At 44.7% G+C, this 13,345-nt stretch overlaps 1 protein-coding gene across 3 annotated transcripts in view; it reads left to right on the top strand.

Annotated features, from left to right (window-relative positions):
- TNR (tenascin R) overlaps positions 1-13,345 on the top strand; it is a 392,290-nt gene that overhangs the window by 346,975 nt on the left and 31,970 nt on the right. For all 3 annotated transcript variants that reach the window (XM_083507034.1, XM_083507032.1, XM_083507033.1), the window contains 3 exons: positions 8,151-8,240; positions 10,376-10,639; positions 11,876-12,142. In XM_083507034.1, coding sequence (XP_083363160.1) covers positions 8,151-8,240; positions 10,376-10,639; positions 11,876-12,142 — 621 coding nt within the window. The remainder of the gene's footprint in view (positions 1-8,150; positions 8,241-10,375; positions 10,640-11,875; positions 12,143-13,345) is intronic.

The following is a 13,345-nucleotide window of genomic DNA, read 5'->3' as shown; positions in this document are numbered from 1 at the left end:
ACAAGAAAGAAGATTCCACCTAAATATTAGGAAGAACTTCCTGACAGTAAGAGCTGTTCGACAGTGGAATTTGCTGCCAAGGAGTGTGGTGGAGTCTCCTTTTTTGGAGGTCTTTAAGCAGAGGCTTGACAACCATATGTCAGGAGTGCTCTGATGGTGTTTCCTGCTTGGCAGGGGGTTGGACTCGATGACCTTTGTGGTCTCTTCCAACTCTATGATTCTATGATTCTATTCTATGATTCTATGATTCTATGCTATTCCACACATTACAGTCTCTCTGGACAGAGATTAGTCATTTAAATTCCCCTTGTCTCTGTACTTGGCCAAACTCCCTCCAAGTCCTTGTTCAGCGTTGCTCCCAAGGGCCTCTGAGTTACTCCACCTTTTCCATGACTTTTCTACCATAATCCTCACCAGCGCATTTAAAACAATCACACTAAGTAGAAAAGTTTTAAACGTTGTGCAGTGTGCCGCAAGCAGAAAAGAGATGCACACGGCAGAAGGTGTTTACTGCAGGAAACAACTGTGCTATTAAGCCCTTAGTTGACAAAGGCTTCCACTAAACAATCCTGTTAATTCTCAAATGGGGCTGACAGATTTCACCTGCAATCCTGTCACACTTCCTTGGGAATATAAGAACCATTGAACTCAGGCCTCTTGGGTCTTTAGCAGTGTTGTGTGGGAAGTCAGCTCTAGAATAAACCCAACTCTTCCCAGCAGTTTTGTAGGTGGAGATCAGTAGTGTGTTGGACAATCTGTCTTTCAAGGAAATTCGTATGCCATTACTGATCTTCTAAATAAGGAGCCCCTGATAAACTTCTGGAGGCTTGAACACCACTGCTTTGCTGCGGCACCTCTGCAAGAGATGGGGAGAGGAAAGATTCAGTGGTACTTCCTGAGGGCACCACTTCCTTCTGCCAAAGCACAGCTCTGTGCAGATGTCTCCAGCATCAGAGAAGATGAAAAGCAAGGAGGAAGCGTGGGGAAATTTTCCAGGCTCTTCTTAAACTCTTCTGAAAGCTGCTCTTAGCAGAGATTTCATGGCTGGGCTGGGCTGCTACAGAGGAGCATGAAACAGGTTTTCCTTAATTCCATCAGCAAGGACGTTCCACCCTAGAGGGAGGATTTATCTTTGGTGTTTGTTTTGTCTGCCTCATGAAATGCAGCGGCCTGTCTCTGCTGCCTGTCTTCATGCACAGATACAGCCTTTTGGCCAGGTCCCCAACCTTCCTGAGATGCCCTATATGATAAGATCGAGGGAATACTTATGAAGAGCTGCCTTCAGTACATATTCTGAGGAGCTTGGCATCCCTTCAAACTAACATCCATGACAGAGGTTTCTCACTACAGCAGAATCCTCTTATAGCCAGCTTTTCTGTGAACTCACAATACAGGTTTTTATTTATTTATTTGGCATTAAGTTTTCAGCCAGATGCTTTTAGAAAGTAAATAAGCAGAGTATGAAGGCAATAGCTCTCCCCTGTTGTTTGTTCTGAGCATCCACCATTCATCTGGAGAGAGAAAATGGTGTGTTTTTCCTCCATTTGCATTGTGTTTCCTTTGCACTGGAATGGGGTAGGATAATATCATTACAGCATAATTCGTTACATGAAATTTCACCACAGCAGACAGCAAGACAAAAAATGTAGTTTTTGTCAGAAGCCAAACTGCAACACAAAGGAAACAGTGCTACGTGCAGTGAAATGCAACAAAGATCATTTTCTTCCTATATCCCTAGGCTGAGTACTGTCAACAGTTTTTCAGAGATTACTCCAAGATGCAAAAAGAAAAGAAAAAAGAAAAAGCAAGCTGCTGGTGAAGCGCTAATCTGTTGGTGATCTACTGGTGGGCTGGCCAGTGCCTGCTGATATCAGTGGACCTTGATCTGATCTATCAGGGCTCTTATTGGAGCCAAAATACACATTACAGGAGACTTGCACATTTTCTTTTTTTTACAAAAATAATTACTCCAGAGGGTGCCTTTTCCTCACACGCCATAGTCCCAATGGAAACTATTTCTACTAGGGCTGGGCGATACTTTGACATTCTCTGAAACCAGTATGGTGTTCACATCACGGTACCAGTTTCAGACTGTTTGAGCTGCCAATACATCGCGGCTCCCCAGCTGCTGCGATGTTATCAGCAGCTCAAATTGCCTTTGCCCAGGCAGGCAGGCTTCGTTTTTCCTCTTGGGGTGGTTGTTTGCTCCAGGAGGAAAGATGCAGCCCACCTGCTTGGGCAAAGGCAGGCAGGTGGCAACCGAGCACACAGAGCCCAAGAAGCATGATTTCAGGCTCTATGCAATTGTCTGCTTTTGACTTTGCTCAAGTCAGTGTGGTGTAGTGGTTGAGAGCGGTAGACTCGTAATCTGGGGAACCGGGTTCGTGTCCCTGCTCCTCCACATGCAGCTGCTGGGTGACCCTGGGCCAGTCACACTTCTCTGAAGTCTCTCAGCCTCACTCACCTCACTCAGCCTCACAGTGTTTGTTGTGGGGGAGGAAGGGAAAGGAGAATGTTAGCCGCTTTGAGACTCCTTCGGGTAGTGATAAAGCGGGATATCAAATCCAAACTCTTCTTCCCCTTCTTCTGCTTCTTCTTGGAAACATAGAATCATAGAATCATAGAGTTGGAAGAGACCACAAGGGCCATCGTGTCCAACCCCCTGCCAAGCAGGAAACACCATCAGAGCACTCCTGACATATGATTGTCAAGCCTCTGCTTAAAGACCTCCAAAGAAGGAGACTCCACCACACTCCTTGGCAGCAAATTCCACTGTCAAACAGCTCTTACTGTCAGGAAGTTCTTCCTAATGTTTAGGTGGAATCTTCTTGTAGTTTGGATCCATTGCTCCGTGTCCGCTTCTCTGGAGCAGCAGAAAACAACCTTTCTCCCTCCTCTATGGGACATCCTTTTATATATTTGAACATGGCTATCATATCACCCCTTATATATATCACAATGTCTGGAAGGTATCTCAGCTGTTTCTTCTTCTTCTTCTTCTTCTTCTTCTTCTTCTTCTTCTTCTTCTTCTTCTTCTTCTTCTTCTTCTGCATCTTTCCTCCTGGAGCAACTGACCACCCTGGCAGGAAAGACGCAACCCACGTTCCCAGGCAAAGGCAGGCAGGTGCCTTTGAGGGAGCCCTGATGCCTCTCTAGGGAGCACTGGAGCCTCCTTGAACCTCTCAGCTCTCACCTCCCACCCCCTCATCTGAGCAAGCACAAGCCAGAGGGGCATCAGGGCTCACTCAGCTGTGGGTGGGAGGCTCCCCCGCCCCACTGAGCAGTTCAAGCAAGCCCCAAGGCTCCTCTGGCTCATGTGAGCCAGAGAGGCATTAGGACTTGCTCACAGTGTAGGGCTGGGCAGTGTAGGGCTGAGATACCTTCCAGACACTGTGATATATCAGCTTATCACGGTGTTTAGCTACTGATATATCACAGTGTTGAAAACCAGATATCGCCCAGCCCTAATCACTACCAACAACTTGAAGCAGCCATTTTCCTTAATATGTCGAATAGGAGCTTCAGTGGGAGCAATTTTCATTGGGACCACAGTGAGGAGAAAATCATTAGCTCTCTTCCCCACATACTGTGGTCCTGATGCTGATCAGGACAGAAAGCACCTGCTGTCTGCCATGTAAAAAGCAGAAATCATGAAACTCCAAACGATGCATTTTATGTTTCGTGTAGTTTAACCCTTAAATGCCGGAGCTAAGAATGCCTGCTGAGCATTACATAACACAGGTTACTTAAGAGATCCTGAAGATGCCCTCTTTTTTATTCATAATTTTCAAATGCATTGGTGGGCCCCATGGATTCTAGTAGTAACAAAGACCATTGCACAAAACTGAAGTCAGCCCAGCCCTGCACTGTGTTAGCCTGGGCACTCTCAATTATGGGTTTGTACAGAACAAACCACTGAGTCGCCCCCACAGTGCTGCGATCTTCAAATGGGTGCAATTGAGTGGAGCTCAAGGAGACAAGGCTGGGTAACAGGCTGGCCCCAGTGACAAGGAACTATTTGTTTCCTAGTTTACATTTTGTCTTCACTCGTGGAGAGGAATTGCGTGCCATCTCACATCTTTTGTACCTCTGAGAAATTGCCAATATCCATTCAGTGAAGGAAGAAATAAACCCAAAGGGTGCCGACAAAGAGCCACTGGCATCCGCTTTGATCCAATAATGATAATAGATGATAGATTGCCTGGAAATTAACTAAATTGCTGTCTCCCCTGATGAGCCAGAAACCACAGGGCAGGCCTCCTGCCGGCAGCTTGATACTTATATTTCCACGGCACGCAGGGAGAAGCTGGGCTCTTTCATAAATTATTGAGTGTTTCATTTATGCCTCATAAATAAGAAACTCAAATGAAAATGTTAGATGTCAAATCAGTTTGGTAACAAATAAAGCTATCTGGGATCCTCTCTCATCTGAAATTTAGCTTTACAGAAAGCAACTGAAGTATGTCTCATTAATGGTCAAGAGGTGACTGTTCTTTTCTCTAAAATTAATTCTGATTTCTCAGCCTAAAATGGGGGGGGGGGTCTATGCAACAAATCAACAACTCCCTGTTTTTAATTACCTGGACTGAGCTCCTTGATTTTAAGTATATGGCTGCCTCTTGTGCCTGTATGTTGCACCATACCTAGTTTGGTAGATCTCAGTGTTTTAGTAGGCCAGTCTACCCACCTCTACGTGAAGCCACCTTCTTATAGTAAGCGTACAAAGTGCTGTCATCCTTATCTCATGGCAAGGTGGAAGAGGGATTCTTTCCAGCCATGCCCCACAAACTCTTTCATAGCATCTGTGCCAGGAAAGAAGAGTCATATTGAATCCAATGGCCAAGGTGCTTGCCACTTACAGTGGTACCTCGGGTTACAAACACCTTGGGTTACAAACACTTGGGTTGCAGACTCAGCTAACCCAGAAATAGTACCTCGGGTTAAGAACTTTGCCCCAGGATGAGAACAGAAATCATGCCGCAGCGGGAGGCCCCATTAGCTAAAGTGGTACCTCAGGTTAAGAACAGTTTCAGGTTAAGAACTGAATGAATTCAGTTCGTAACCAGAGGTACCACAGTACTTCCACATCACATAATGCATGAAGTGGCTATTTTACTTTGCAGTGGAGATGAAAGGAGGTTGCACATCTACACGTTTGCACTCAGCCTACTTTTGTCTTTGACAACAAACTAGAGTTAAGCAACTACAAAACAAAGTCTATGTTTTCAAAGATGGAGGCCTAGATCAACTGAACAATCCTCAGGAACAAATTGAAAACTAACCTTTCCTGTTGGAAATGTTTCTAGATTTCTAAACTAAATCGAAAGTATTATGGTATTTGTTTCTGAGATGACATTCAATTTCTTCTCTTCTCCCCCAAGTCTCGGGTCGTATCAGACAATAACACAAACTAATGCCCCATACTTTGTCCTTTTATTATCAGTGATTTAGCAGCAAATGTAAGCACAATTATTCATTTATGTTTTTAGTGGCTTACCCAGTTACCATGGCAAAATTACAGCAGTGAAGCCAGACTAGGGAATGGGGGGGGGTGCGATTCAATAATAGGCACTTTGTGAAGAAAAACCATGAACTGAACGCAGCCATCCTTCAAAAGCCAAATTTGATTGAATTTTGCAATGCAATTTTCCACCCAAGTAATGAGGACAAAAATGCATATACTGGGGTAAAGTATGTACAGAGATGCATATTTTGATAAAAATAACATACAAAAATGTGTTGCATTAGGGGGAATTGCTTTGCAAAAATGTGCACATTAGGCAAAATTGCATGAAAACATTTGCACTACAATGCTGGTGAAACTTCAGGAGAACTTTTTTAAAAAAAAATGCATACTGATATGGAAATGTGGAGAACTGGGACTTCCGGGGTGGCGCCATCGGCAATGGCGGATTCCCTCTGAACTGGAGGGACTAGCTCCACGGGAATCGGGTCTTTCTGCTGCGGCGAAGCGGGGACCCATTCAAAAATCACAGGCGGGTGAAGCCTGTGACCATGGGACTCGGCGGGCACCCTTAGCGCCCCCCCAACCTGCAAAAGAACCCACTAACGGGCTCCGGAGCGAAGAGGGGGAAGTGGCGCGGTGCTGAGAGTCAACTGCTTCTTCCGTGGAGCGAACCTGCACAGCCGCTGCCGGAGAGCGCTGCCTTTTTCCTGGGACAATCTGGTTTCTAAAATAATCACCTGTGAGTACCTAAACTCGGACAATTGGACTCTAAATAAGGACTTGTGAGCAGAAAGGAAAATTGGACTTAAAAGTCTACCTTAATTTGGCGCTGAAACGGGAAGGTCTAAACAGGAAGTCAGCCTTCCATTTCTTTGTAGATAGATTAAAGCAAAGACATGGCAAACTAGAGCTCAGAAAATCACCTGTAAAAGATTAACTTTCATCATCTAAAATTGTTGAACCCCCTTCAGAAGCAGGAGAAGAGGGGGGATTTTTTTTTTTTTTTTAATGTTTAAACCTGCAGAAGTGAGGGTAAAGTAAAGTAACTTTCCACTGTCCTGATCCTGGAGCGGGGTGTTACGACTGACATTTTTTGAAGCTCATTGACCAGAGACAACGTTTTTGACAGATAGCTATAAGAAGAGAAACTTTGACTCCATTGTTCCCCTTCGCTTCTTAAAGGAACAAATATTGACAAAATATCTGAAAAAGGAAACTTTTGTTGCTAGACTTGTCTTTAAAAGAAAGAACAAATAGAAGTTTTCCCCCTAGAGGGAGACTGTTAAACTGTAACCAACTCCGGGGAGCTGGCAGCTGTTACAGATTACAATCGTGGGAATAGACATCTGACCTTGTAGGACAATGTATTCAGAAGCTCTGTTGGGTGCTTTCTATAAAACAAATGCCCTACTGGAACAGCTACATGAGAAGACGAATTTGATGGCTGATTCGATTAGAAATTTTGAACAGGCAGTGGGAAATTTTGAACAGGCAGTGGGAAAATATGTGGAGCCCACCCATGAATTATATCAGGAGTGTGCCCTGACAGAACAGGCCCAACAGGAATATGAGTTTTTGGATTTGACAAACGAACTTGGAAAAAGCCAGATTTGGAAAGAAAAAGTTTGGTTTGGTTTGGAAATGGGGGGCTGGATAGACCCCCCTATGCAGGGATGTTTGGACTTTTCAAGTCTGGAAATGGGCCGTGAGATGTCTGGGATTGTGGGGGCTCCTAATTTTGGAGGGATTTTGAAACATGTTTTTAAATACCACATGGAATTTAGTGTGGATTATGGAAAAGGGGCTGATCAGTCGAGAAGGGTCAAAAATTCTGTTAAGCTGGAGTTTTCACGAGTGAAACGGGCAGGAGACAAGGGAAAATACAGTTACAAATAAGAAGAGCTGCGGAAGGGACATGGAAGAGACTTAAGGGCCTCGGATATAAGGTTACCAGGTTAATGCGCTAAATCAATGGGATAATAAGGACTGACAAAACCCGGGACCAGGAGGAAGGGACGCTGGATGAAGATTGGATTGATTTTATTTCTTTTTCTACTACTAGGATTGTTTTATAAAATTGATGAATGTTAGAAAAATGTTGGAATGAAATTACTTGGCTTTAGTAAAAATGTTTAAAGAATCATGTAAGATTATTATGGTTATGAGAAGTTGGTAAAAATAAGATTTAAGTTTTAAGTTTCAAGGTTTTTTATAGTAAGATAAGATTAAAATAGTTTAAGGTAATGCAATGACAGAATTTTATGAAATATGGAAAGGATTTGCTGCAACAATTAATAACTAGGATACCAAAAAAGGGAGGAGGTCAAAGAAAGAAGGTAATGACAGTTGAGGGTTTGAGAATAATGGATTTGTTTTTAAATGTTTGCAGTGTATTTTTGTTTTTGTTTTTTTTTTGAATCTGTATTGTTGGATGTGGTTTGTGGTTTTCTTTGTTCTTTCCTTGTTCTTTTTTCTTTTTTTTTTTTCTTTTGTAACTTTAAATTTTTTTCCAATAAATATCATTTAAAAAAAGGAAATGTGTAGAACTGAACTTAAGAAGGAGAAAACGAGAAAGAAAATTGTCAGTCACCCATCCATAAGTCAGACAAGAAGAAACCACTATGTGGTGGAAATAGTTACAATTCATTGCTTAATCTGTGCATTCTTGTGTGTCCACATGCAGACTTGGTGCCAGGAACAGAATATGGAGTTGGAATTTCAGCTGTAATGGATGGCAAGCAAAGTGTTCCAGCTACCATGAATGCAAGGACTGGTGAGTGACACACAGACTTGTTTTAAATTAAAAAAATCATTACGGAGCAAAACTAGTGGGTTCTGCCCATCTCTTGAATCCTCAGCCATACTTAGGGGCTCCAGAACATGGTTAAGTGACCCTCAGTTAATTCATTCTGCAGTACTTGGCCAGTTTGAATTCATGCAGTAATTTCACCAAGCAGATTATCAGGGTGTGGAGGAGGTCTAAAAGAAGGAGCTGGTTATACTGATACATGTCACTCTGCCACACACTATGGTAACCTCCACATCCCTGGCGGTCACCTTTTGTTCAAATTTGGGAGGTCCTGCCCAGGATTCAGGTGAAATGCCTTTGCAAGCCTCAGTTGGTTACTTCTGCTCCAGGGATCCGGTTGGCAAATGATTTCTAGCAGGAGTCCTATTCTGAATTGAGCAATGATTTGAGTGTTTGCAACCCTTGCTGTGCATGCAGAGTCACAAGCAAAGTGCTCTTTTACCCTTCCTCTCCCTGTCGGAAGCTCTATCAATGTTCTCTTCTTTTGCCCCCCATTTGTTTGTTCCTGTGAGAGAATAGAGGCAAACAAGAATTAGCAGCTGAAGCCAAAATCTCTGTTCTTCTTCACACTGATGAGGGAGCTCTTATTGAGAACGCTTTTCCTTGTGTCTTGGAGTGAGCAGCCAAGGGACCTAAACGGGGGAGGGAGAGAATATGGTACAAAAGATTGTCCCAACAGAGAGAGAGAGAGAGAGAGAGAGAGAGAGAGAGAGAGAGAGACTGTCAATTTTTATAGACACATAAGTAAGCTGGCATTTTGCACAAGGGGAAGTATTTACAGCCAACATTTCAATGCAAATGCAAACAGCTTTTGCCTTTATGTGATATTTGTACAGCGATTACAACTGCAAATATCAAAGGCAGCCTTAGAATTTCTAGGGTGTTGATTCATAGATCACATTGCTCCATCAACACTACCAAAATCCATTTCTTCATCATAATAACTTTCAGTGACCACTCTGATTGTGTGCTGGCACCGCTAAGGATTCTGGATCTGTATTTTTAGGGTGGTGCTGTGGTCTAAACCACAGAGTCTAGGGCTTGCCGATCAGAAGGTTGGCGGTTCAAATCCCCACGATGGGGTGAGCTCCCGTTGCTCGGTCCCTGCTCCTGCCAACCTAGCAGTTCAAAAGCACGTCAAAGTGCAAGTAGATAAATAGGTACCGCTGCAGCGGGAAGGTAAACGGCATTTCCATGCGCTGCTCTGGTTTCTCCAGAAGCGGCTTAGTCATGCTGGCCACATGACCCGGAAGCTGTACGCTGGCTTCCTCAGCCAGTAAAGCGAGATGAGCACCGCAACCCCAGAGTCGTCCGCGACTGGACCTAATGGTCAGGGATCCCTTTACCTTTACCTTTACTTTTGTGAGCCCAGCTCAGTTCTATACTGCAGTTCCACACCATAGTCAAGGGAGAAGAGAGATTGCTAAAGGAGACAATAGAGTCTAGTTCACACACACACACACACACACACACACACACACCCAGAGAAGCCTCATGCTTGCACGGGGCTATGTGATGATCCTCTGAGGGAGGACCCACTGGCTTCAAGGCCAATGAAGTTTTCATCTGCTTACGTCATTGCACATAGAGAGGTTCAAACTAGCCAAGCCATGTCATCTCTATCAAATTCAACTGAAACTCAGTAGCAGCTGGCAAGGCAACCCCCCCCTTCACCGCCATGATTAGATGCCTCTGGTCTGTCCTAGGCCCAGTAGGAATTTTTGGGACACTGTTAAGACACAATGAATTGTCAGTTATTTAATTCATTGTTATTCACTGCTGGGGGACAGAAGTGCTATTGGTGTGAAAATATTCTGAACCACCTTTGTTGCGGAGGAAGCCCTGTTGTATTTGTGAAACCCCTTGTCCTGCCCGCCCACAGACTGTCTCACCAGAGTGGTGCATGCTCTGGTTATCTCCCACTTGGACTACTGAAATGCTCTCTACATGGGACTACCTTTGAAGGTGACTCGGAAACAACAACTAATCCAAAATGCATTAGCTAAACTGGTGCTTGGGAGTGTAAAAATCTAAACTCAGACCTGTGCATTCCAAGCTGTTAATAGGCTACCTTTTTAAATCTCCTTCTCCTGCTGCAGAGCTCGACAGCCCTCACGACCTCATAGTGACAGCTTCCACAGAGTCATCCATCTCTGTGTCCTGGACCAAAGCCAAGGGTCCCATTGATCACTACCGGGTCATCTTCATCCCCGCTTCAGGAATGGCATCTGAGGTTACTGTTGCCAAAGACCAGTCTGAGCTTACACTATCAGACTTGGAACCTGGGACTGAATACACAATCTCTGTCATTGCTGAAAGAGGCCGTCAGCAGAGCCTGGAGAGCACAGTGGATGCCTTCACAGGTACTGAGAGTCACCTGAGGTTTTCTGAGGGTCTGTCTGCTGGTTGACTACTGCTAGATACACCATTGACAAGCCCTTTCTTTTACTAATTGCAGCCCCACTTAGCTGCTTTGAAGGTTGGGGATGTGGTGCTCTGTGAGAGAGTGTCTAAGCCATGGTGTTGGTGGGGAGAGAGGTTCAGCATGTCTTCTTCTGCTAATAGCAGGAGGGGGTTTGAGGTGGGGAGGAAAGCAAGGGAGGAAAGTGTTAAACTTCTCCCAGAGTGCCGGTTCCCTCATTTTCAAAATAACTGTGTGGCACCGCTAATTAATAAAATAAAACAGATGTCTCGTGGCACATCTAGCTTGAGCCTAATGTGATGGGTATATCATTTCCAAACTGCTAAGTGCAGAAGTAGCCCAGGTAATGGAAGTGTGTGTTTGCAAGAGCCTTCGCACACCCTCTTTCTGTTGCCCCATTTTTCCTGTTCCCCCTTCCTCAGATTTACACCCTACCTTGACCTCACCTTTTGGGGCAGCGGTCAAATGCAGAACATTTAAACTGCGCCCAGTGATTAATTCCTAAAGGGGGGAAGCCTAAAACTCAAGACAGCTCAGAAAATGCATTTCTATAATGGATAATCTTTACCCTCATTACAGAAGACTGGGACTGTGTATTTTATTGAATCAATGGAGACTTGAGTACTTTTTTTCCTGCGTGGTCTAGATCCACTGCAATTTTTTTGCCCATGAAAAGTGCTTCTGAGAGACTGGTTTCATTCTGAAAATAAAAGCTGATCACAGATGGATTCTGCAATACTCTGCACTGTGTCCATTTAAAAACAGATGTACAGTGGTCCCAGCTATTGGGCGTGGGGTATCCACACCCGCCCAATGGCATTGTGGGTGGGCATATACCAAGATTGCAACCATTGCTTTCCTCTCCATTCACCTGGGGTATGTGCAGGGAGGGGAAGGCATGGATAACCTAATCAAGGGGAGAGTTTTCAAATGTGCATCATGTAGCCACACCCATTCTTGTGAATGACAGGATATAGAATCAATCTAGTTTGGAAGCAGCATCTATTCTGGATTGACAAGCACTATGTTTTTCTGCTACAAATGGCTTAGTGTGTATACAGCCTTACCCTTTGGTCCTTTTGTACATGCTCAGGTGTACTCATCTTTTCATCATTTTGCATGTTTCCTGGCTAAATAAGACCCAGGCTGCTATTTTCTTCTGCATTCTTGTTTTCAGGGTTCCGGCCAATCACACAGCTTCACTTTTCTCATGTGACTTCCTCCAGTGTGAACATCACTTGGAGTGACCCCTCTCCTCCGGCAGATAGGCTGATACTGAACTACAGCCCCAAGGACAAAGAGGAAACCAAGCAAGTGATGCTAGACCCGACCAAGAGACATGCTGCCTTGTTTGGCCTGCAGCCGTCCACAGAGTATGTTGTGTCCTTGGTGGCTGTGCATGGCCTTGTTAGCTCTGAGCCCATCATGGGCTCCATCAAAACAGGTAACAGTAGCAGTGCTCTCTCCGTTGCAGTTTAATATCTATGTCTTGTCCACTTCCGAGGAAGATCCTTTGTGCTTAAATGGGTTGCAAAATTAAAAACAGAAAACAGAGTGGAGCCAACCATCAAAGTCAGAGCTGAGTCTTAGAATTCACATTTAACTCAAGCCAAAATGACACACGTCCCAACTATCACTATGAATCAGTGACAGTTCCAGTTTCCTTCATCCTCTTCATTGTAAATCACTCTACCTACTGTATTTTTCCCCCATCTTGCCTTAGGCGAAGGTTTTGTGGATGTGTCTTTAAAAAAATGTTCAAATGATTCCTAGGGTTGCCATTCATAAGGTTTCAGCTTTCCTCCTCAACAATCTCTGAGCATCGGTGTGAATACAGCCCATCTTAATGCACACACATGAATCTTATGGTAGCATGCCCACCATTTTGAATATCCCTGTCTGGAAAAGGCAGCATGCATGGTTTGTCCCCACCCTGCTCTCCTCTGTTGGCCAAACCAGAAATGGAATGGGTAGGTCCTGGGTTTAGTGAGTTGCAATGGGGCGTGGGGTGAATAAAGGAAGCAGAGAAGAGACCCAGGGAACCAGAGAACAGGGAAATGAAAAGGATGGAGAAGATGGTTTGCCCCAGAAAAGGCAAACAGTGGGAGGTTTGCCTCAGAAAAAGGTTGGTTACAGTGGGATGTACTAAAGGTAAAGGTACCCCTGCCCAAAGGCCAGTTGTGTACAACTCTAGGATTGTGCGCTCATCTCACTCTAGAGGCCGGGAGCCGGCACCATCCGAGGACACTTCCGGGTCACGTGGCCAGCGTGATGAAGCTGCTCTGGTGAGCCAGCGCAGCACACGGAACGCCATTTACCTTCCCGCTATAAAGCGGTACCTATTTATCTACTTGCACTTAAGGGTGCTTTTGAACTGCTAGGTGGGCAGGAGCTGGGACCGAACGACGGGAGCTCACCCCGCCGCGGGGATTCGAACCGCCAACCATACAATCGGCAAGGAACGGCTAAGGGAGCTGGGCATGTTTAGCCTGGAGAAGAGGAGGTTAAGGGGTGATATGATAGCCATGTTCAAATATATAAAAGGATGTCATATAGAGGAGGGAGAAAGGTTGTTTTCTGCTGCTCGAGAGAAGCGGACACAGAGCAATGGATCCAAACTACAGTGGTGCCTCGCAAGACGAAAAGA

Source organism: Podarcis liolepis, assembly GCF_965112155.1.
Source record: "Podarcis liolepis genome assembly, chromosome: 6".
Classification (NCBI taxonomy): domain Eukaryota; kingdom Metazoa; phylum Chordata; class Lepidosauria; order Squamata; family Lacertidae; genus Podarcis; species Podarcis liolepis.
Note: the sequence above shows the minus strand (reverse complement) of the source record. Positions and strands in the feature narration are given on the sequence as shown.